General features: G+C 43.4%; 1 protein-coding gene across 1 annotated transcript; it reads right to left on the bottom strand.

Annotated features, from left to right (window-relative positions):
• Positions 1-1,716: 1,716 nt before the first annotated feature.
• trmt2a (tRNA methyltransferase 2A) lies at positions 1,717-22,656 on the bottom strand. Its single transcript, XM_080208031.1, has 12 exons — positions 22,589-22,656; positions 13,088-13,718; positions 12,334-12,442; positions 10,494-10,675; positions 9,603-9,717; positions 9,028-9,143; positions 7,648-7,759; positions 6,820-6,942; positions 4,487-4,562; positions 3,782-3,898; positions 3,548-3,644; positions 1,717-2,160 (listed from the first exon to the last, which is right to left on the bottom strand). The coding sequence occupies exons 2-12, from the start codon at positions 13,702-13,704 to the stop codon at positions 2,034-2,036; spliced, it is 1,791 nt and encodes a 596-aa protein (XP_080064157.1). The 5' UTR covers positions 13,705-13,718; positions 22,589-22,656; the 3' UTR covers positions 1,717-2,033.
• Positions 22,657-22,789: the final 133 nt, after the last annotated feature.

Raw genomic sequence — 22,789 nt, 5'->3', positions numbered from 1 at the left:
GGTAGGGGGTAGGAGACAGGCAGGGGTGGGATATATTTCACACATCTGCAGCAATTCACCAAGGCTAGTACCTAGGCTAAGGACATTACTACCTGCAAGTTCCCATAAGTCACACATACTGTTGGAGCTAAGATGCCATTCCTTCACTGTGTATTTCCATTACATCGACTACTTGGAAAAGGTGGCTTACCACTACCTTCAAAACAATCAGTCAGGATGGGCAGCCAGTGCTGACCTGGCCCGCAACACAAACAAATGAGGTCCCATATTATAACATGTTACATATTTCAGCAGCTCAGCCCTGCTGATGCATTTCCTTACCAAGGTACCATTCCATTGTTAGAAATGGTGTTGGAATGTTACACTAAGACTGTACCTACTTGCTCCTGATTCACTGACAATAATTAAAGAGCAATGTTGTGATGTCTTTAACAAAACACCAAAAGAGTAGATTGGTTACTTATTTGCATTTTTAAACCCTGCACTTAAACCACATACATGAACCTACATCATGGAGTTTAAAAGTCTTGCCTTTCTTTATTACCTTGCTGTGGGAAACTGGCTGCCATTTCATAGAATAGATTTTCAAAAGAACTTCATTGGCTATAAAATGCTTCAGGCCATCTTGAAGTTATGAAAGATCATAAAGAAAGACAAGACTTTTAAAATATGGGTTTAGTGTGTGGTTTTCTAAGTGCAGCTAGTTCTTGACAGAATGAAATTCAAGAATTTAATAAATGATTTGAGCTAACACACCTATGCATCAAAGGCAGAACTGCAGTATCAGTCCTGTTTTGCGATGAGATGTTAAACTGTGTGCTAGCTTATAAGAACATAAGAACTAGGAGCAGGAGTAGGCCATCTAGCCCTTCGAGCCTGCCCCGCCATTCAATAAGATCATGGCTGATCTGTCGCGGCTCAGTTCCACTTTCCCGCCCTCTCCCCATAACCCTTAATCCCCTCTCTTATCAAAAACCCATCAACCCGCGTCTTAAAAATATTTAGTGAGGCAGCCGCCACCACTTCAACGGGCAGAGAATTCCAGAGATTCACCACCCTTTGAGAGAAGAAGTTCCTCCTCAACTCCGTTCTAAACCGCCCCCCCCCCCCCCCTTTATCTTGAGGCTGTGTCCCCTAGTCCTACTGTCTTTTTTGAGTGGGAAGAGTCTCTCCACCTCTATCCTAGCCAGCCCATTCATCATCTTATACGTCTCAATGAGATCTCCCCTCATTCTTCTAAACTCTAACGAGTACAAGCCTAGTTTATTCAGCCTCTCCTCATAGCTCAACCCCCTCAACTCCGGTATCAGCCTAGTAAACCTCCTCTGCACTCCCTCCGAGGCCAAAATATCTTTGCGCAGGTACGGCGCCCAAAACTGCACACAGTACTCCAGCTGCGGCCTCACCAATGCCCTATACAGCTGCAGCAAGACCTCCCTACTTTTATATTCAATCCCCCTCGCTATGAAGGCCAGCATCCCATTCGCCTTTCTGACCATCTGCTGCACCTGCAAGCTGGGTTTTTATGTGGGTATATAAAAAATATAAAAATTATAAAAATATAAATAAGAATATAAAAAAGTTGGTTTTGTGATCTTGTCAACTATTGCGCAAACTCCAGTAGAACCCTTCAATTAGTCCTGTGCCTCATGAAAACACCACAAGAAGCCTCAAACATAAACATGAATAAATTATCAAAACATTAAGGTACTGACCACATTTTAATTCAAGAAATTTATACATGTTGGTAACATATACAAAATATATGTATGAATTAGACTGAAGTTCTAATTTTTTTCATTACTTGAAGCCACATATTTGGTTAAAATACCAAATGACAAACATTATGCATAAAAAAAATTGTATTCCAACATTGTAGGCGAGAAATAGTTATAGGCTGAAGAAGCCTATACATGGTACATGAAAAATGTGATCTTCAAGGTAGCATTTCCAGTAATTATCTTTAACACTTGGTTATTTGCATCGAGTTTAGTATTTTCTATGTACCCCAGATAATTCTGGACCACCTGAGCTTATTCCACTCTCTCAAACAATATTAATAGTTCATAGTACATTGTATGTGGGAAGAGATCCACAGCCATAGCTTTAACTGGACGAAAAGGAGAACCTTTCACTCGATGAGATGGAGCACGACAAAGGCTATAGCAAAAGGGGAGAAAATAAGTTAGTTAGCTTTCTTAATAATTCACTTCAGAATGTTATAGATTCATCTGTAATGTGTGTGCACAAAGAACCCCCAACTACCACCACCCCCAGAGATGGTAAAGAAAACTTCTGTTGACTTTGTAAGCAAATATCAACGATAACCCACTACCATCGGACCGGCTAATTTTGAACAAAGCACGTAAATTACATTTTAGCTACATTTGCATAATTGACTAATTAAACATTGGTAAACAAATGAATGTAATGTTACAGGAAATTATTTGCTAATTTTTTTTATTATTTTACACATCTCTAAATTCATGCCATTGGTATTCAAAGTGATTAAAGACAGATTAAATTTAAATAACTGTCTCATCAATATATTGTTACCACAATAAATCTGGAGCACACAGCAGTCAGGAAATAAAAGTCATGTACTAGTTTGGACATCTGGAGTTCTGTTAACTAGAATTTCCGCCATTCCCACACCACATTATTTTTTTATGAAGTCTGTTAGTTCAAATAGTGTCCGTTCAATCCAATTTTCTAATCTTATTCATTTGTAGTGCATATTTTCCTGTTCATTGCAGACTTTACTTGCTGGAAAGTATATTCAAATGTCTAATCGCGAGGTTATTAATCATCCAGTTTTGCCAAAGTTCAGAATCCAGCCTTTTTAAACACTGCATTGGTCCATGCCAGTGCATGCAAGTTGAATGTCTCCCCTGTGCTGATCTGGGTGGGCCATTTAGTACACTCGAGAGTGGTGAATCTATGGAATTCTCTAAAACAGAAAGCGATCAAGTCACTTAATGTGTTTAAGAAATAGATTTTGATACACTTAAGGTATTGAAGCATGTGGAGAAAGAGCAGGAGTATGATGTCGAGTTAGAGGAGCAGTCATGATCATGTTGAATGGCAGTGCAAGCTCGATGGGCCGAATGACCTACCCTGTTCCTATTTTCTATATTTCTGTGGTCACACTTTAAAAGCCAGATTGCAAAGTGGCCTTGATGCATCTTCAAATCGAGATAGGACAGTCAATCTGCATGAAATGGTTGTGAACTTAACCCCGTCAAAAGACAGTATTTCACACTGGCAGGTGGGACTGGTATACTTAAGACTGCTCACTCCTGCAACACAGCCTTCACAATGGGAAAGTCAAATACACCACAAGAATGTGAGGTGACGCTTTGTCTCACATTATGGGCACTGTACAATGTGATCACAAGTGAAAACAAGTGGAGCAGCCCCAACTAGTTTACAGGTTCTGCTATATTCATTCCTTTTATCAATGTCCAGTTAATCAACACAGAGAAAAAATTGTATAATAATTTCTAGACTTATTTTTAAAATTGAGATTGCTAATTATGTAACTTACTCCACAAAATTGTTCATCGCTGCTCGGGCATTGCAAGCGACATAAATTAGATGTTTCAGGTGTTCTGCTCTTCTTATTGCTAATACAACTCTGGAATCTGCAAGTGAAAAAAAACCTTAAATGTCATAAAGCAGTTAACAAAATTTGTATGCTCAGTTATAAAGAAGAAAACGTCTACAATACAGGACTGGCAACATTCAATAATGCAGTGTTCAGTGTCAAAACAGTTCTTACGCAGTCCTGCCCTTGGTGGGTCCACAATAGCAACTACGTTTTGCGATGTTAAAGAGTTAATTACAGTGGGAAAAAGATCTTCGGCTTTCCCACACAAGAATTCCACATTGGTTAGACCTGAATGGAAACAAAAAAGTAACCTGAAGTTATTTAGAGAAGTCTGTTTTCTGCCAGCCTTGAATAGGAAAATAGAACTCATGTAAATTCTTCATTCAGACACTCTGATAAAACAAACAGAAACAGAGAACAAGGACATTTTAAAAAACTGATTTTCAAGTCCCAAGACAATTTCAAGCAGCTCCTTGACAAGTATGGCAACCCTAGCGAGGTTTCCATCAAGCACTGAGTTTCAGTAATTAACATAGTGGAAGTCCATAATGTATTGCTGCTGAATATTCCCTGGGGGACTTTCTGTAAGTTTAACCTGTTCATTTGAGAAGTTACAGGAAAAGCAGAGAAAGAACAAACAAAATTAATAACTTCCCATATTCTTCATGACTATAAGCAGGTAAGATGTGGCTTTGGTTGCGCCTAGGGCAAGACCGTGAGATAGCCCACACTGCTCCTAATACGAAGGAAGATACTACAGGGGTATCTTGTAGAATTAATATGGTCGCCTTGGGGTTAATGGTTCTAAGATGGGAAACCTGAAGCTGACATGACTAAGATTAAGTACATTTACCAGGGATGTTAATAAGTACTAACCATTTAACTCTGCATTCACTTTAGCATCTTCTATAGCTTCCTGGCACATTTCAATTCCAATAACCTTCTTCACACTCTGAGCAACAAGATGAAAAAGATTGTTAATCCTAATTATCAAAACACCCAACCCCAATTCCAGAATCTCTTGTATTATTCCAGAGCTTCAAAGTATTTAGTTCAGTTGATCTCTGTTGATAATGTCAGAAATGACTGGAGCTGACCTGTTTAGCCGCTAAACCTGATGCGTCTGCTCAGATACTCCCTGCTAGGCCCGCTACATCCAGAGGTCAGTTAGGGTTTGTGTTGGTCGTGGGCCTCAAATCTCACTGTGGTCTTGCCTCTCACTCCTTTGAGCATTTCACTTTGTTCTGCCCCCTCGCCTCTCATTTAAAATCCTCATTCTCTACCCAACAATCAGAAACATTTTCTCACTGTGATATCTTCATTGCTTTCCTCCCTCAGCAACAGACCCAAGTAGCTTCTCATCCTCAGGCAGTTTAACCCTCCATCTCAATTCATCATGTTTCATTCTGTGCTTACTGTTCTCCTCACCTTCCCTGTGAATTAAACACATTCACTGCCAGCTCCTTGATCAGTGTCACCTCATGTGGCCTTGCTACTCCATCACTAATGGAGATAAGGCTATGCTCTTTCCTCTGTCACTCTCCACCAACTCTCCTCCCAAACCTCACATTCTCCTTCCAACCCATTCCCTTCTCTGTTCACCTATACAAACTCCCCCAGTTCACTTACAACTTTGCTTTCAAAATTCCAACTGCCCAATCTTTAGCACTCTGTTCGCAGCATGACGTCTGCAGCTACCAATCTGTTGGATCACAACCTCACTAACTTTGCTGCACTCATCAACATTAAAACCACAAATCTCTCTCTCTCTTGCCTTTCCCTCTCTGCTCCTTAAAGTCCAATGGACATTGATTAGCAGATACAGCATCTCGCCATTCAACACCAGATCTGACTGGGCAACGCAGCACCATCAGGTCTTCCTTTTATCTGCCAAAACCACTCATTATTGAAGGACCAGAATCTCCAGATTCAAGTACCCACATAAGGAGTTAGATTGCCAAAGATGGGCGGCACGGTGACAGTGGTTAGCACTGCTGCCTCACAGCGCCAGGGACCTGAGTGCAATTCCCAGCTTGGGTCACTGTGTGGAGTTTGCATGTTCTCCCTGTGTCTGTGTGAGTTTCCTCCGGGTATTCCAGTTTCCTCCCTCAATCTGAAAAACGTGTTGGTTAGGTGCATTGACCCAAACCGGCGCAAGAATGTGGCGACTAGGGGAATTTCACAGTAACTTCATTACAGTGTTAATGTAATCCCTACTTGTGACTAATAAATAAACTTTATTTTACTTAAGTGCTTTCATAATGTAGCCAAACAGGTTGAGTATCCACCTATAAATCCTTCCCAACATGTGCCAATGGCAGATGGTAAAAGAGGGAGAGATTCCTGGTCAACCATGAGTTGGAAAGAAATTGGAGCCTCTATCATCACTATCCATAGCGCCAGACTGCCACATGCACATAAAAGTGTGGGTTACCACAGCAAGTCTGACGCCTTAAGTGGGGCTGGCTAGCCTGGTTGGTTGAATAGCCAGTGAGAACCAGATTGGTGCCAAATTGCACAGAGTTCGATTCCTGTTCCCTGCAGGAGATTTGGGACCTGCTCCCTTACCCTACTTGTGGTGGAGATTGCAGCGCTGTGAGTTGGGTTTGCCTTTGGAGAAAGAACTCAAGGAAACAACTCCCAATAAGGAGATGACCCGATGACCTTTTCCAGCCTGATTCCAATAGCACAAATACAAAAGTAATCCACCAATTTCCTTTCCAGTTCTGCTTTAGGTAAGTGAAGATCGGAAATAAAACAGCAAAGGGTGTTTGGGCATGAAAAGAAGTTCACTTGGTTTACATTTGGGTGTAAGAGGCCTTTCTTTTTTGATACTGGCAGAATGCAGCAACATTCTTGAGTGGAGGTAACAACTGCCTTGAGGATGGAGACTATGTGGCCATTCATGTGAATTCAGTGAATGTACTGCAAGATACTATAGCCCGAATTGATGCTTTTTAAGTCCCAATTACCTGCCTGCACATTCACCTTTCCTGAAACAGAAGTTCATCACATAGTCTCCTACTCAAACTCCATCTCCCAGATCCTCAAATCTGTGGAATTAACATGTCTTGCTTTCTCCTGTGTTTCACAGGATTTGAAAACCTAAGCTTTATATAATCCCTGCACTTCCCTAAATAACTTAATCTGTGTTAATGAGCCCTTATCGGTTCTTCAACTGGTTTCTCAAAACAAAATTTTGAATTTACCTTTGCGAGGGAAAGCCCAATTGTGCCAGTGCCACAACAAACATCTATCACGATACTATCTTGGTTAAGATTGGCCCAGTCTCCAACTGCTGAATAAAGTACCTCTGCAGCCTGGGTATTGACCTAGATATAAAAATATTTGCATCTATGTAATATTTCATTGATTAGGTTATGAAGGTTCCAATGCAAAACATCCCCATCCACACACACCACTCCCCCCACCCCATCTTCATCAAACCAGGAGATACTTCCTGCAATCCAGAGAGCGACCTGCTTCCAGCAACCTGCTTTCAGTCAGGTAAAATTGAATAGTCTCTCTGTCCTGACATGTGAAGATGCCTGGATCCCAATGTGGCCATACACTGGGATCATGACATTTGGGTGAGGGGACAAAGAATACATTCAACCACTACCTAACAGGTACAGTTCACAACAGAGGCTAAGTTTAAAATATTTTGAGGGGACACAGTCCTTTCCTCCTACCCCACCATAGCTAGGTTTTAAATCCACTGCAGTTGGAGTTTGTTCCCCCTCCAGACTCTAAAGACACTATCTGCCAAGAGTTTGAACAGCATAAACACACACTCTGATGGGCTGATGACTGCAATACAAAGTAGTCAAGTTTGCAGTCACAAGAACGGTTACTATACAAGATGACACAGGGAGCGGTGATTTGGCCAGCATTTAAACAGAGCAGAGCACTGCTGATGCTACTGCTTGATGCACAGACAGTAACGTACAATGGAAAGTGGCTCTTCTGCCAATGCTACAAGCTCAAACATAATAAATGTAGTATCTCATAAACGTTAAAAATGATAAAACGTTCACCTGGAAAAATGCATGAGGAGAAATCCGGAATTTGAGGCCAAGGAGCTCTTCGTAGATGTACTTCTCCCCTGTGACATGGTCCAAAGGCAAGTCTTCCAAGTTGGGAGTTTTTCTGGAAATGTTCAAAACAAAACCTTAGATTTTATGCTGATGGTTTGCCTCCAAAACCTTAGCTGCAATTTTTAAGAAGTTATTTAAATTAAAGCTTTTGACAACCAACAGTTTGCGAGATAAGAACTTGCAATTCTACAACACACAACACATCCCCAATACGTTCCAAAACACATTGATTTTAAATGTAATCATGTGGACAATTTGCAGCAACGTCCTGCAAACTGCAGGTTACTGAATAGTGGGATGCTTGCTTTCTGGTGATGCTGGCTGAGGACGAATGCTGGTCAGGAGACTACCAGAACTCTGTTGCTTCAAATAATTTTGTCGAATCTTGTTTTAATGTCTCATCTGAAAGACAACACCTCAGACAATGCAGCACTCCCTCAGTAATACAGTTCTAACTATGTGCTAAACTCTGTAATGTGATTGGCGTTTAATAAATTTCACTTGTCAAAGCTGAAGAAATTTTGTCAAATGAAATTTACTAGCCAGAACGTATACAGTTCTGGCATGTCAGAACTTGAAGTACTTTATCCTGGATTTGTACCTGCAGAGAGCGAAGGATACCAAGGTTTTGAAAAGGGCAAAAAAGAGGAAGACCAGAATGACACAAATCTTAAGAGCTCTGAGGATAGGTTCCAAGAGATAGAACATTTAATTACTGATGAATCAGAGAATTAGGTGAGCTATAATTAAATGCAGGGTTTTGATACAATCTGGTTAGATAGATTGTTTAAAAGGGTAAGTTTGCACTGATATAATCTTGAGATACCAAAGGAATTAAAATGCTCTTCCACCAAACACTGTTGAATAGAGTTTTATAGCTGTTTTATAGAGGCCGATCTCCTCAGGGACTACACATGAGGAAGTTGGAGAATATAATGGTGTATTATTCCATAGAAGTGGTGACCAGTGCTTGAGACTTCTACCCTGCTGACTGAGCATGTACTGGAGAGAGCAGGAAGGTGGGATCAACTGGACTGTTCTTCAAAAGAGCCAACATATGCTTGATGGGCCAAATGGACCTCACTGTGCTGTGATACTGTATAATTCTATGATACTGAACTGACATAGCTTCCCATATGTTGATAGCCTTGGAGAATCGATCTTTAGCTCCTTTCCTGCCTTTATTTGCAAGTAGTTTTGTGATTTGATGATACAAAAAGAGCAGCGTGGGTGGGTCAAGAGTCAGGTGATCAGAAATCTTGAGATCTGGAAGTGGAACTGGCATTAAACAGGACTTTCCAAATTTGGACAATCCCTTACCTTTGACCTTCTTCAGCGAAGTAAAGTGAAGTCACTCCACAATCCTTCCCATCACCTTCTGTGAAATATTTGGCTAATTCGCCTTGCAGTTCTTTGAGTTCTGGCTTGGGTAGTTTCTATAAATCGTGGAAAAGAGATTTAAAAGACACAAACTCGCAAACAATAGAAGGAAAACTGCAGCACAACTATAAGAGGCATCAAAAATCAAATTCCAGCATTAAAAAATCTTAATGTATAATTACAGAGAATACACATGGTCCCATGACAGAAATCTCTGAATCTCAACAAAGCCACTGTTTAGAGGAGAAGGAAGGCAAGGTGCCTTGGGGTTACGGGGATAAGGTGGGATTGTTGTCGTTGCAGGCCTGATGGGCCAAATGGCCTCCTTCTGTACTGTAAGGATTCTATGATAAAAGTGGAAAGTGTACAAACAGATTAGCCACCATTCAAGATGGTTCAGGTAAATTCTAAATTTGGTACATTAACATTTTGCACCCAATTTCTCCTAACTGGCATTAAAGCACAAAAATACTATGCATCAAACAGGCCAACAAATTGTTAACTGTCAACAGTACCTGAGGGTTGAAGTAAATTATAGCCATGATCTGCTTAGCTCTTGTGACGCGTACAGTCAACTGCTTCCAGTGGCCTTCATATGTTTCTGGGCTGTACACAGAATAAGGAGATGACCTGCAAATCAAAAAATACAATCAGAAATATAACAAACTTTTAAATGAATTTGAGGTGAGGGGAGTAAAAGAGGAAGTCTTTCTTAGCTTAATCGGAGTCCTGAATATGAATTTATTTCAGCACAATCCAATTTTCTGCTACCTTCCTTTCTGTGACATGTTGCAGCTAAATTAGCAAGCGGCTAAAAGTCAGCCTGCATGGAGACTCTTCTCACCATCTTCCACCATCTGTGTTCTGTTTGCATGTTGTAAAATCACCAAAAGATTGTCCAAAACAATACTGCTGTTTTGTTTACAGTCCAGGCTAAGACAACCACACCTCATCAACAAGCGCTAAAGTGTTTCAATAGAAATCTCACCACATCCATGTTACAGATTGCAAAATAATATATCTTGAATTACTGGACAGAATTCTGCAGGGCAGTATAACAAAATACAGGGACGTTGGATTGGTATTTTAAGGAAAAGGAGGCAAACAGTGCAGGTCCCAACCAGGATTACTGTTTACTTGGGGTCTACTTCACCAGAGCAATGGGAATAAACTAAGGCACTGGTCAAAAATGAATATCTTCCTTCAAGCCAACACAAAGGAGCAGACTTGGTACAGAGATAATATCTCAGATTATTCTGATTTCCATGTGACTGGTAGGTGCCATTTCCAGGGCAGGCAAAGGGAAGCAACAGTAAAAAAGAGATATGAAAACAATAAGTAATAATCCAACTAAAGAGGGAACAATAACACAGTAATCCACTGAGATAGTGAGTGGCTTTAATAACCTTATGTAGTTCTGAAATGCCTTCACAACTTCCTTTGCTTGTGTTGGAATATGAACAGTATCAAATGGTTCTACAACTTCACACGATCCTCCCTTGTATTTACCCAAGCGACATCCTATAGTTTTATCTTCGCCATTTGCTCCAACGCCAATTAGAAATTCACACTTGTTACGGTATTCAGTCTGAAACAGAAAAGCGCAACGCTGGAAATAAGCTGGCATAACTGGGCCTGTAGTTAGTACAAATACCAAACCTGCACCATTGTCGTCACCACATTTCACAAAACACAATGGATTCAGTAACTCAGTTGGGTAACAATTCAAAGATGAAGTGTGTGTGTATTCTCATCTGTGTACAAATGTACATATCAACAATAAGGTAGCTGGATTGATTGCTAATTAACAGCAAACTTTGCTAGGCCACAAACAATCCATTAGCTAAAAACTAGTCCTGCCTATTCCCATTTAGCATATATGATCATTTGGCGTATGATTTTATTGAAACATAAAAGATTCTGAAGGGAATTGATGGGGTGGATAGCAGGGAGAGGGTTCCTCTTGAGGTAGGAGGAAGACTGTAACTAGGGGACACAGCTTAAAAATAAGAGGTTTTCCTTTTCAGCTAGAGATGAGGGGCGTTGGGGGTATTGGGGGGGATGTGGAGTGGGGATTGGGGGGGGAACGTGGAGGGGGGATTGGGGGAGGACGTGGAGGGGGGATTGGGGGAGGACGTGGAGGGGGGATTGGGGGGGACGTGGGAGGGGGGTTGCGAGGACGTGGGGGGGTGAATTGGGGGGGCGTGGGGGGAATTGGGGGGGCGTGGGGGAGGAATTGGGGGGGTGTGGGGGGAATTGGGGGGGCGTGGGGGGGAATTGGGGGGGTGTGGGGGAGAATTGGGGGGGTGTGGGGGGAATTGGGGGGGCGTGGGGGGGAATTGGGGGGGCGTGGGGGAGGAATTGCGGGGGCGTGGGGGAGAATTGGGGGCGTGGGGGAGAATTGGGGGGGTGTGGGGGAGAATTGGGGGGGCGTGGGGGAGGAATTGGGGGGGCGTGGGGGAGGAATTGGGGGGGTGTGGGGGAGAATTGGGGGGGTGTGGGGGAGAATTGGGGGGGGCGTGGGGGAGAATTGGGGGGGCGTGGGGGAGAATTGGGGGGGTGTGGGGGAGAATTGGGGGGGCGTGGGGGAGGAATTGGGGGGGTGTGGGGGAGAATTGGGGGGGTGTGGGGGAGAATTGGGGGGGCGTGGGGAGGAATTGGGGGGGTGTGGGGGGGAATTGGGGGGGCGTGGGGGGAATTGGGGGGGTGAGGGGAATTGGGGGGCGTGGGGGGAATTGGGGGGGGAATTGGGGGTGTGTGGGGGGGGGTGAGGGGAATTGGGGGGCCTTTGCAGATGGGAAAATGGAATTGAGACCACAATCAGAACAGCCACGATTTGGTGAAACGGTGGAGCAGGTTCGAAGGCCCAAACGTCCTATTCCTGTTCCGAAGTCCTATGGAACCAGACACTTTTAATATTCGTGATTCTCTAAAGGTCCAAAGTGATTTCCACCATTAAAACTCCATTTAACTCAACAGCTGATTGGAGGGTCTGCAGTTTGCTGTGCCAATTCTGTCCTTTTATCAATGCTTAAATCTGGAAGGATTGAGCAAAGCTTGGAGTCAGAAAGTCTGAGGGCCAGCTTTTCTGCGCAATTACAGGGACATTGCAGAACTTTAGTTCTCCAACATGCCCACTAGAATCAGTATTGTTCACTCAAATCTTAGGAAAGATTCTGGCATAAGAAACTGAGATTCTTGGAGGTGGATTCACACTGTCATGAGATTTATTGGATGTTTACATACCTGCAGTGGTGACGGCTTCACTCCCTCTAATGGGCAACAAGTTCCACCAAACAGCTTTTTCTGTTGAAAAACCCATGGCACAAAGGCTCGATTATGGGTTCCTATTTCTCTAATATTTTAAAAGAAAATAACATTGGAAAAAGAATCAGATTTCACTAAAAGATGTTAAAACCAAATAAAAAATGACTGATTGAATTCAATTCTGTTTATCTTGGTGTAGATTGGCTGCAACAATTGACTTTTACAATTTTCAATAGACTTCAAACTTACAGTGTCACACAGAGGGATACAGTATTTTTTGTATTTAAATGGGTTTCTCCTTCTTCACCCACTTCCCCAATTTTGCTGAGAAGCTTCAATTCCTCGCTAAGTTGGCTAGGCCGACCCAAACTTGACTTCTGTCTAGGGATCAATGCTACATAGCTATACATTCTGTGCAGATTCTGCCTTATGGAGCTCTAGCCCAATACCCATTGAAATGTCTAAACAGGTTAGCAAGTTCCACCAGAAGATGAGCGTCCCTGCCTCTCTCAGCACAGTGACACAGCAGAACAGCAGAATGCACATGTTCGTTATTTAAATGAGGGGAAAACATCTAAAAAATTCAATTCAGAGTAAAAACCCCCAACTCCCCCATTCCACTAAAACAAACATTGCCTCCACCCACCCCCAGTGCAGACAGAAGATGGCCCTTAACTAGACACATTAGATGCTGCATTATGAAACCCAGAATCCCAACACTTAGCATACATACGTGGTCAACAATGACAACACTTGTAAGACATTCTGCTCTTTCTTTTTCAACTGTTCTTCATATGGAATGTTCCATAGGGGTGTCACAACGTCAGCAATTTGTTCACTTAAAGTTCTGTCCAAACCTTCCACTGGAACAGCACGCTTCTGTTCGTGATTATCGCTCTCAGTGCCTTCTTGCTTTCGTTTCTTGGCAATGGGATCTGCTTTTGGCTTTGCTAACCGTACGTGCAAATTCTTATTTTTCCAAACTTGCCCCTGAAGGACCTCCATTGCTCGGTCTCGTTCTTGTTCTTCTTTAAAAGTCACAAATGCAAAAGGCCGTTTTCCAAATAGTTTGATTTTGTGAGGAACCAGGCTGTTCCTGCTGAGGAATTTTCTTAAATCACTGAAACTTACAAATTTTGGGAGGTTCTGTATTTCAATCTTGTAAATCTCAGATGTAAAAAGGTCACCTTTGATATATCGATACACATCATCCTCAGGCTCAGTCCCATCCATTGGAGTCTCATCAGAGACTTTGGAATCTTCATTTTCCCGTGACACTGTTAAATTAGTTGTTTCATTCGTTTCTTTTTTAACATCGCCAGGAGAAATGCTGGTTCCTTCTTCAGACATTGTTTCTCCAAATTCTAAAACATACATAATAACATTACTACTCTACAAACATATAAAACTAGCATCCAGCACTCCTTGATCAGACATCATCTTTCCATAGGCCAATCATTTGCCTTTCACATGAGATACTAAATCAAGGTTCCATTTATTCTCATTGGTGGACTCAAGGTATTGCACAGCATTATTTGGACTGCAGGGAAGTTCTTGAACAAGAGAAAAGTACTGTGGATACTGGAAATCTGAACTAACTGAAAATGCTAGAAAAATTCAGGTTTGGCGTCATCTGTGGAGAGAGAAATGTTTTGTGTCCAATACAGCTACTCAAGCAACACCTTTCATTTGGAGGAAATGAGACAAGTTATCAAATAAATTGTTCAATGCGAGAATCAGTTCACTCAGGCAAAGGAGGGTGGAGGTGGACGGTGACTATTCAGTCCTTTTTTTTAATGTATTCATGGGGCACAGGCATTGTTGGCCAGCATTTATTTGCTAACTGTTGATTTCCTATTTGCCCTTGAACTGAGTGATTCAACAGATTCCCTCCCCTTAAGGACATTAATAAATGACTACTTTACATCAACCAACAATGGGTTCACAGTCATTATTAGATTTTTATTGAATTCAAATTTCACCATCTGCCATGGTGGGATTTGAACTCTGATCCCTAGAGATTACCCTGGGACTCTGAATTATTTGTCCAGTGACAACACCACAACATCCCCTTCCTCTTCAAGGATGAAGCAAAGAACCGTTAGGGAATGCAGAGAAAATTCACAAGAACCACTCAGAGAGGGACTTCAGTTATGAGAATAGATTGGAGAAACTGGTGATGCCTTCCATAGAGAAGGGAGTTTTGATAATGGTGTTCAAAATCACGAGGGTCTAGACAGAGTAGTTAGAGAAACTGTTCCCTTTGCAGAGGTTTTAAAAATCAGTGAACACTAATGACAACTGGAGAAAGCATTTATTTTACACAGCAATTGGTTAGGATCTGGGATGCACTGTTTGATAAAGCAATGATAAGGAAAATGCAATTGCGGCTTCCAAGATGGAATTAAAAAAGCAGCTAAAGATAAAAAAAAGTTATGATGGAAAGGGAGCTGAACTGCTTGTGAGCCAACAGCGAGTCAAATGGCCTCCTACTGTCAACTCCACTTTTTGACAATTGTTTTCAAACAATTTCAGGTGCCCTGCACAAAATAATCATGTAGGAATACGTTATCTTCAACACAAAAACACATTGACGGCATTTTTTTAAAGAAAACTAACTAAAATGTCATTTCAAACGTAAAAAAGCAACAAGAGTAAAAAGTGCAAATAATTAAAGAAACAATGTTACAAACAACTCATTAAGGACATCTTTTTGTGTCCAACCAAGTAAGCAAAATCAAGTTAACTTGGGAAAACTCAAAAGTCACAGCTCCCTAAAAGGAGGGGAACCATCTGAGGATCTACAGTTAGAGTGACAAGAATTTGTTAGAGACATGATTTACAGACATTAAGAGGGGCAAGGACTGATTAGACAGTCAGCATGGCTTTGTGAGTGGAAAATCTTGCCTCACAAATTTGATTGAGTCATTTGGAGGGGTAATCAAGAAGGTAGATGGGGGCTATTGCAGTCGATGTTGTCTACATGGACTTTAGCAAGGCCTTTGACAAGGTACCACATGGTAGATGTTGCATCTCACAGGATCCAGGGTGAGGTAGCCAATTGGGTACAAAATTGGCTTGACAACAAAAGACAGAGTGCTTGTAGATGGTTGATCTTCAAACTGAAAGCCTGTGACCAGCGGTGTGCCTCAGGGATCGCTTCTGGGTCCACTGTTATTTGTCATTTATACCAATGATTTGGATGAGAATTTAGGAGGCACGGTTAGTGCCTCCTAAATTCTTACATTATTGGGGATAATGTAGTTAGGGGTATAGACACTGTCTTTTGTCACAATGATAAAGAACACAGAAGAGTGTGTTGTCTGCCTGGTGCTCGGGTCCAGGATGTCTCATCTGGGCTGCAGAGAAACCTGGGGTGGGAGGGTGAGAATCCAGTCGTTGTGGTACATGTGGGTGCTAACGACATAGGCAAACTGGGGACTAAAGCTCTGGAGAGGGAATATGAAAAGCTGGGAATGGAATTAAAAAGCAGAACCGACAAGGTGGTTATCTCTGGATTACTACCTGAGCCGCGTGCAGATGGGCGTAGGGTAGATAGGATTAAAGAGATGAATGGGTGGCTCAGGGATTGGTGTGGGAGGAATGGTTTTGAATTTATGGGGCATTGGCACCAGTATTGGGGTAGGTGGGACCTGTTCAGATGGGATGGTGTTGGTCTGAACCGTGCTGGGACCAGAGCCCTGGCGAATCGTATAACGAGGACTGTAGATAGGGCTGTAAACTAATGGGGGGGGTGCGTGGGTGGGGGTGTGTGTGTGTGTGTGTGTGTGTGTGCGCAAGGGTAGGTGAAATTAGTGTCTAAAGTAAAAGAGAGGGTACAGGTAAGAGGTCAAGGATGTCCCAATAATAAAGGGAGTAGGGGGCATGAGAAAGGTTGGTAGCGTTCCTTCAAATAGGGTCCAGATAAAGGCTGGGATAAAGACGCTTTATGTGAATGCACAAAGCATTCGGAACAAAGTGAATGAGCTGGTGGTGCAGATCAGCACAAATGGATATGATCTGGTGGCCATTACGGAAACGTGGTTGCAGGGTGACAGGGACTGGGAGCTGAATGTCCAGGGGTATCAAGTGTTTAGGAAGGATAGACGGGAGGAAAAAGGGGGAGGGGTAGCTCTGCTGATTAAGGATAGTATCAGGGTGGTAGTAAGGGAAGATATAGGTGCCAAAGAGCAGAACGTGGAATCGTTGTGGGTGCAGATAAGGAACAGCAAGGGGACGAAGATGCTGGTGGGTGTGGTCTATAGGCCCCCAAATAATGACCTGGAGGTGGGGCGGGCTATAAACACGCAAATAAATGATGCGTGCAGAAATGGAACAGCGAGAATTATGGAGGATTTCAATCTACATATTGATTGGTTGACCCATGTTGGACACGGTGGGCTTAAGGAAGAGTTCTTGGAATGCTGCCGGGATAGTTTCCTTGAACAGTGTGTGCTGGAGCCGACGACGGAGCGAGCTATCTTGGATCTGGTGTTATGTAATGAGGCAGGTAGAATTAGGGACCTTGTTGTGAGGGATCCTCTTGGGAAGAGCGATCATTGTATGGTTGAGTTTTTGATGCAGATGGAGGAGGAGAAAGTAGGGTCCCCGACCTGTGTCCCCTGTTTGAACAGAGGGGAGTACGATAGGATGAGAGGGGAATTGGCAAATGTAGATTGGGGGCGCAGATTGGTCGGTAGGCCTGCTGAGGAACAGTGGAGGATCTTTAAGGAGATCTTTCTTGGTGCTCAGCAGAAATTTATTCCGATGGTAAAGAAGGATCGTAGGAGAAGGGATAATCAGTCGTGGTTAACGAAGGAAATAAAGGAAAGTATTAAATTAAAAGCTGATGCGTTTAGAGTGGCTAAAAGTAGTGGGCAAGTAGAGGATTGGGAGAGGTTTAAAAATCAACAAAGAATGACAAAGAAGTTGATAAAGAAAGGAAGGATAGACTATGAAGCTAAACTAGCACTAAATATAAAAAAGGATAGTAAGAGTTTTTATAAATATATAAAGAGGAGGCTGGCAAGGGTGAATGTTGGACCCTTAGAGGATGAGAGGGGGGATTTAGTGGTGGGGGATGAGGAAATGGCTGAGGCCTTAAATAAGTTTTTTGCCTCGGTCTTCACGGAGGAGGACGTGAATAGTTTGCCGGGTATTAAAGATAGAAGGATGGTTGGAGTTGAGGGCCTGAATGTGATCACTGTCACTAGAGAGGTAGTGCTCGATGGACTAGCGGGACTGATGGTGGACAAGTCCCCAGGACCGATGGAATGCATCCAAGGGTTCTGAAGGAAATGGCAGAGGTGATAGTGGATGCCTTCGTGATTATTTTCCAAACCTCGCTAGATTCCGGGGAAGTGCCGGAAGATTGGAAAACGGCTAATGTTATGCTGCTGTTTAAAAAGGGTAGCAGGCAAAAGGCAGGGAATTATAGACCGGTTAGTTTAACGTCTGTTGTAGGAAAAATGCTTGAATCCGTCATCAAAGAAGAAATAGCGAGGCACCTTGAGAAGAATTGTTTGATAGAGCAGACGCAGCACGGATTCATTAAGGGAAAGTCGTGTCTGACAAATTTATTGGAATTCTATGAGGATGTGTCTAGTGCGGCGGACGGAGGGGAACTGGTGGATGTGGTGTTTCTCGATTTTCAGAAGGCGTTTGATAAGGTGCTGCACAAAAGGTTGTTACAGAAGGTTAGGGGGCATGGAGTTGGGGATAAGGTGTTAGCGTGGATAGAGGATTGGCTGTCTAATAGGAGGTAGAGATTAGGTGTCAATGGGTGCTATTCGGATTGGCGATTGGTGACTAGTGGAGTGCCGCAGGGATCGGTGCTGGGGCCTTAGCTATTTACCATTTATATAGATGATCTGGAGGAGGGAGCTGAGTGTAGGGTGTTGAAATTTGCTGATGACACAAAGATAAGTGGAAAAGCAAATTGTGCGGAGGGTGTAGAAAGTGTGCAGAGGGATCTAGATAGGCTAAGCGAGTAGGCGGGGACCTGGCAGATGGAATACAATGTTGGCAAGTGTGAGGTTATCCACTTTGGCAGGAATAATAGTAGGAGGGACTACTATTTAAAGGGCGAAAAGCTGCAGCATGCTACGGTGCAGAGGGACCTGGGGGTCCTTGTGCATGAGTCGCAAAAACCCAGCCTACAGGTGCAGCAGGTGATCAGGAAGGCAAATGGGATGCTGGCCTTCATAGCGAGGGGGATTGAATATAAAAGTAGGGAGGTCTTGCTGCAACTGTACAGGGCACTGGTGAGGCCGCAGCTGGAGCACTGTGTGCAGTTTTGGTCGCTGCACTTGCGCGAGGATATTTTGGCCTTGGAGGGAGTGCAGAGGAGGTTTACTAGGCTGATACCGGAGTTGAGGGCGTTGAACTATGAAGAGAGGCTGAATAGACTGGGCTTGTACTCGTTGGAGTTTAGAAGGATGAGGGGGGATCTTATTGAGACGTATAAGATGATGAAGGGGATGGATAGGATAGAGGTGGAGAGGTTCTTCCCGCTCAGAAAGGATAGCAGGACTAGAGGGCACAGCCTCAAGATAAGGGGGGGGTGCAGTTTAGAACAGAGTTGAGGAGGAACTTCTTCACTCAAAGGGTGGTGAATCTCTGGAATTCTCTGCCCGTTGAAGTGGTGGAGGCTACCTCGCTAAATATATTTAAGACACGGGTAGATAGGTTTTTGGTAGGCAAGGGGATTAAGGGTTATGGGGAGAAAGTGGGAAAGTGGAACTGAGCCACTTCAGATCAGCCATGATCTTATTGAATGGCAGGGCAGGCTCGAGGGGCTAGATGGCCTACTCCTGCTCCTGGTTCTTATGTAAGTTTACAGATGACACAACATTGGTGGCATAGGGGAATGAAGGTTATCTAGGATTGCAATGGGATCTTGATCAATTGGGCCAGTGGGGTCACAAATGGCAGATAGTTTAATTTAGATTAATGCAAGGAGATGCATTTTGGTAGATTGAACCAGGGCAGACTTATTCAGTTAATGGTAGGGTGTTGGGGAGAGTTACAGAACAAAATGATCTAAGGGTACAGGTTCATAGCCCCTTGAAAATGGACACACAGTGGACAGAATGGTGAAGAAGGCAATTGGCATGTTTGGTTTCACTGGTCAGAACATTGAATACAGGAGTTGGGATGTCTTGTTGAAGTTGTGCAAGATATTGGTAAGGCCCCATTGAAATACTGTTTACAGTTCTTGACACTATTATAGAAAGGATATATTACAGATTATAGAAAGGGCAGCATGGTAGCACAGTGGTCTCTGACGCAAATCTTTGTCTCTTCTTTGGACACAGGTGAGGTCCCAGAGGACTGGAGGGTAGCTAATGTGGTACCGCTGTTTAAAAAGGGTAGTAGGGATAACCCTGGTAATTATAGACCAGTGAGTTTGACATTGGTGGTAGGAAAATTATTGGAAAAAATTCTTAGGGATAGGATGTATAAGCATTTGGAGCATTGCGATCTGATTAGGGATACGCAACATGGCTTTGTTCAGGGGAGGTCTTGCCTTACGAATCTGGTAGAATTTTTTGATGAGGTGACAAAAATGGTTGACGATGGGCGAGCCGTTGATGTCATCTATGTGGATTCAGTAAGGCGTTTGACAAAGTCCCTCACAGTAGGCTGGTAGAAAAGGTTAAGGCACATGGGACACAAGGACAGGTAGCTAGGTGGATTGAAAACTGGCTAGGCAACAGGAGACAGAAAGTAGTAGTGGAAGGGTCCTTTTCTGCCTGGAGGTCAGTCACCAGTGGTGTGCCGCAGGGCTCAGTACTGGGACCTCTCCTCTTTGTAATATATATAAACGACTTGGAAGGCAGCGTATGTGGTGTGATCAGCAAGTTTGCAGATGACACCAAGATGGTAGGATTGGCGGATACTGAGGAAGATTATCAAGTGACACAGCAGGATATAGATAGGTTGGTATATTGGGCAGATAGATGGCAGATGGAATTTAATCCTAACAAATGCGAGGTGATGCATTTTGGAAGGAATAATGCAGGAAGGAGTTACATGATAAAAGATAGACCAATTAAGAGTATAGAAATACAGAGGGACCTGGGAGTGCAGGTGCACAAGTCTCTGAAGGTGTCAACACAGGTAGAGAAGGTTGTGAAGAAAGCTTACGGAATGCTAGCCTTTATAGAAAGGGGTATAGAGTATAAGAGCTGTCGTCTAATGCTTCAGTTGTACAGAACGTTGGTTAGATCACATTTGGAGTACTGCGTCCAGTTCTGGTCACCTTACTACCGGAAGGACGTGGAGACCCTGGAGAGAGTGCAGGGGAGGTTTACCAGGATGCTGCCTGGTATGGAAGGACTGAGCTACAAGGAAAGATTGGAAAAACTGGGGCTGTTCGCCTTAGAAAGACAGAGATTAAGGGGGGGATCTGATAGGGGTGTGTAAAATAATGAAGGGAATAGATAGAGTCAACAGTGGCAGGCTTTTCCCTAGATTGGGGACAACTATTACGAGAGGTCACGATCTAAGGGTGAGGGGGGAGAAGTATAATTTGGATACTAGAGAAAGGTTTTTCACGCAGAGGGTCGTGGGGGTATGGAACGCGCTACCAAGTAAGTGGTGGAGGTAGGCACATTGGACTTGTTTAAGGTTTACTTAGATAGACACGAGTGAAACAGGGATGGAGGGTTATAGAAGACGGTATTAAAAAGGGTCAGAGCCTCGGGACGACACTGGAAATGTAATATTACATGTTAATGTTTTGTCTCTTTTAATCCACAGGTGTCAGTCCACCTTGTTGTCAAACGAGAGGCATGCACACGGTGGGTCATGCGTGGGCTGCTCTTGGAGGTTTCGAGAGTGGCCTAGTATGTCGTGTCGTTGTGTGCGCTTAATCCTGGACCAGCAGACGGGCGCCACAACAGCTCAGTGACTATCACTGCTAGCTGTGCAGATACATGGATTTGGGCCTGTGTCTGTGGGAGTTTGCGCACTCTCCCTGTGGTTGCGTGGGTTTCCTCCGGGTGCTCCGGTTTCCTCCCACACCCCAAAGACGTGCTCTTAGGCTGACTGGTGTACCAAATTGACCATATACTATTTTCCCCTAAATCTGGCTACATTAGGGGTATCATTCACATACACATGGGACAGGGTAGGTGTAGGAAAATGCTTGTTGAAATGGCAGCGCGGGCTCATTGGGCCGAAGGGCCTGTTTCCCGTGCTGGGTTGTTCTTTGTTCACTACTACTTCACAACTCCAGGGTCCTGGGTTCGTTTTCCTGCTCAGGTCACTGTCTGTGTGGATTTCCTCCGGGTGCTCCGGTTTCCATCCACAGTCCAAAGATGAGCGGGTTAGGTTGATTGGCTATGATAAGAAATTGCCCCTTAGTGTCCAGGGATGTGTAGGTTAGGGGGATTAGTGGGTAAAATATGTAGGTAGGGCCTGGGTGAGATTGTGTTTGGTGCAGACTTAATGGGCTGAAGGGCCTCTTTCTGCACTGTAGGATTTTATGATTCTATATCATTAAACTAAGAGTGCAGAGAAGATTTACTAGGATACTACCAGGACTTGATTGTTTGAGTTAAAAGGAGAGGCTGAATAGATTGGGACTTTTTTTTCCCCCGGAGCGTAAGAGACTTAGGGGTGATCTTACAGAGGTCTATAAAATAATGAGGAGCGTAGAAGAGAGAACATCTTTTCCCAAACGTAGGGGAGTCTAACACTAGAGGACATAGGTTTAAGGTGAGAGTGGAGAGATATGAAAGAATCCAGAGGGGCAATTCTTTCACAGAAGGTGGCGAGTGTCTGGAACACGCTGCCGGAGTAGTAGTAGAGGTGGGTACAATTTTGTCTTTTAAAAAGAATTTTGATAGTTACATGGATAGAATGGGTATAGAGGAACATGGGCCAAATGTGGGCAATTGGGACAAGCTTAATGGTGAAAAAAAAGGCAGCATGGACAAAGTGGGCCGAAGGCCCTGTTTCCATGCTGTAAATCTGACAGGAAAATACTGGCATTTGCGTTTCAAAAGGGGATAACGTGAATCACATCTCATTCGGAAAAATTAACTGCTTGACAGCTCAAGGTATCAGAGTGAGGGACTGGAAATCTGTCCCGGAGCACACCTATGTTACAAAAAGGGGAGGGAAGAAATCACCCTAATATTATTTGCACAATTGCGAATATATTAATATGCGTTTCACACTATCATACGACGCTCCTAACTTGCCCGTTCATCTGATGTTTACTTACACTGACTCTCTAAGAACTGAGCAAAGCACGTCTGCCAGCGGCGGCCATTTTGTAAAGGTCAACGGCGCCGCACGGCATTGTGGGAATGACCCGCCCGGGAAGGTGGTCAAAAAAAACAAAAACAATAAAATCTCCAATAATCGCTAACAATCAAAGACCAGAGGGCCGCTTTTAAATAATGATAACGCAGATTAATTTTGC

The sequence above is a fragment of the Carcharhinus amblyrhynchos genome, chromosome 20 (genome assembly GCF_965287045.1).
Source record: "Carcharhinus amblyrhynchos chromosome 20, sCarAmb.v2.hapA, whole genome shotgun sequence".
Classification (NCBI taxonomy): domain Eukaryota; kingdom Metazoa; phylum Chordata; class Chondrichthyes; order Carcharhiniformes; family Carcharhinidae; genus Carcharhinus; species Carcharhinus amblyrhynchos.
The sequence above is the reverse complement of the archived record's forward strand: the minus strand, read 5'-3'. Positions and strand labels throughout refer to the sequence as shown.

What these genes read in the sequence shown, in the direction of transcription:
- trmt2a (XM_080208031.1), bottom strand. Translation starts at nt 13,704, where the DNA reads ATGTCTGAAGAAGGAACCAGCATTTCTCCTGGCGATGTTAAAAAAGAA. An exon ending in GTGTTGTCATTGTTGACCAC is followed by an intron (nt 12,443 to 13,087) that starts GTATGTATGCTA and finishes TTAAAATATTAG; the next exon opens with AGAAATAGGAACCCATAATC. An exon ending in GCGATGAACAATTTTGTGGA is followed by an intron (nt 2,161 to 3,547) that starts GTAAGTTACATA and finishes CTTTTGCTATAG; the next exon opens with CCTTTGTCGTGCTCCATCTC.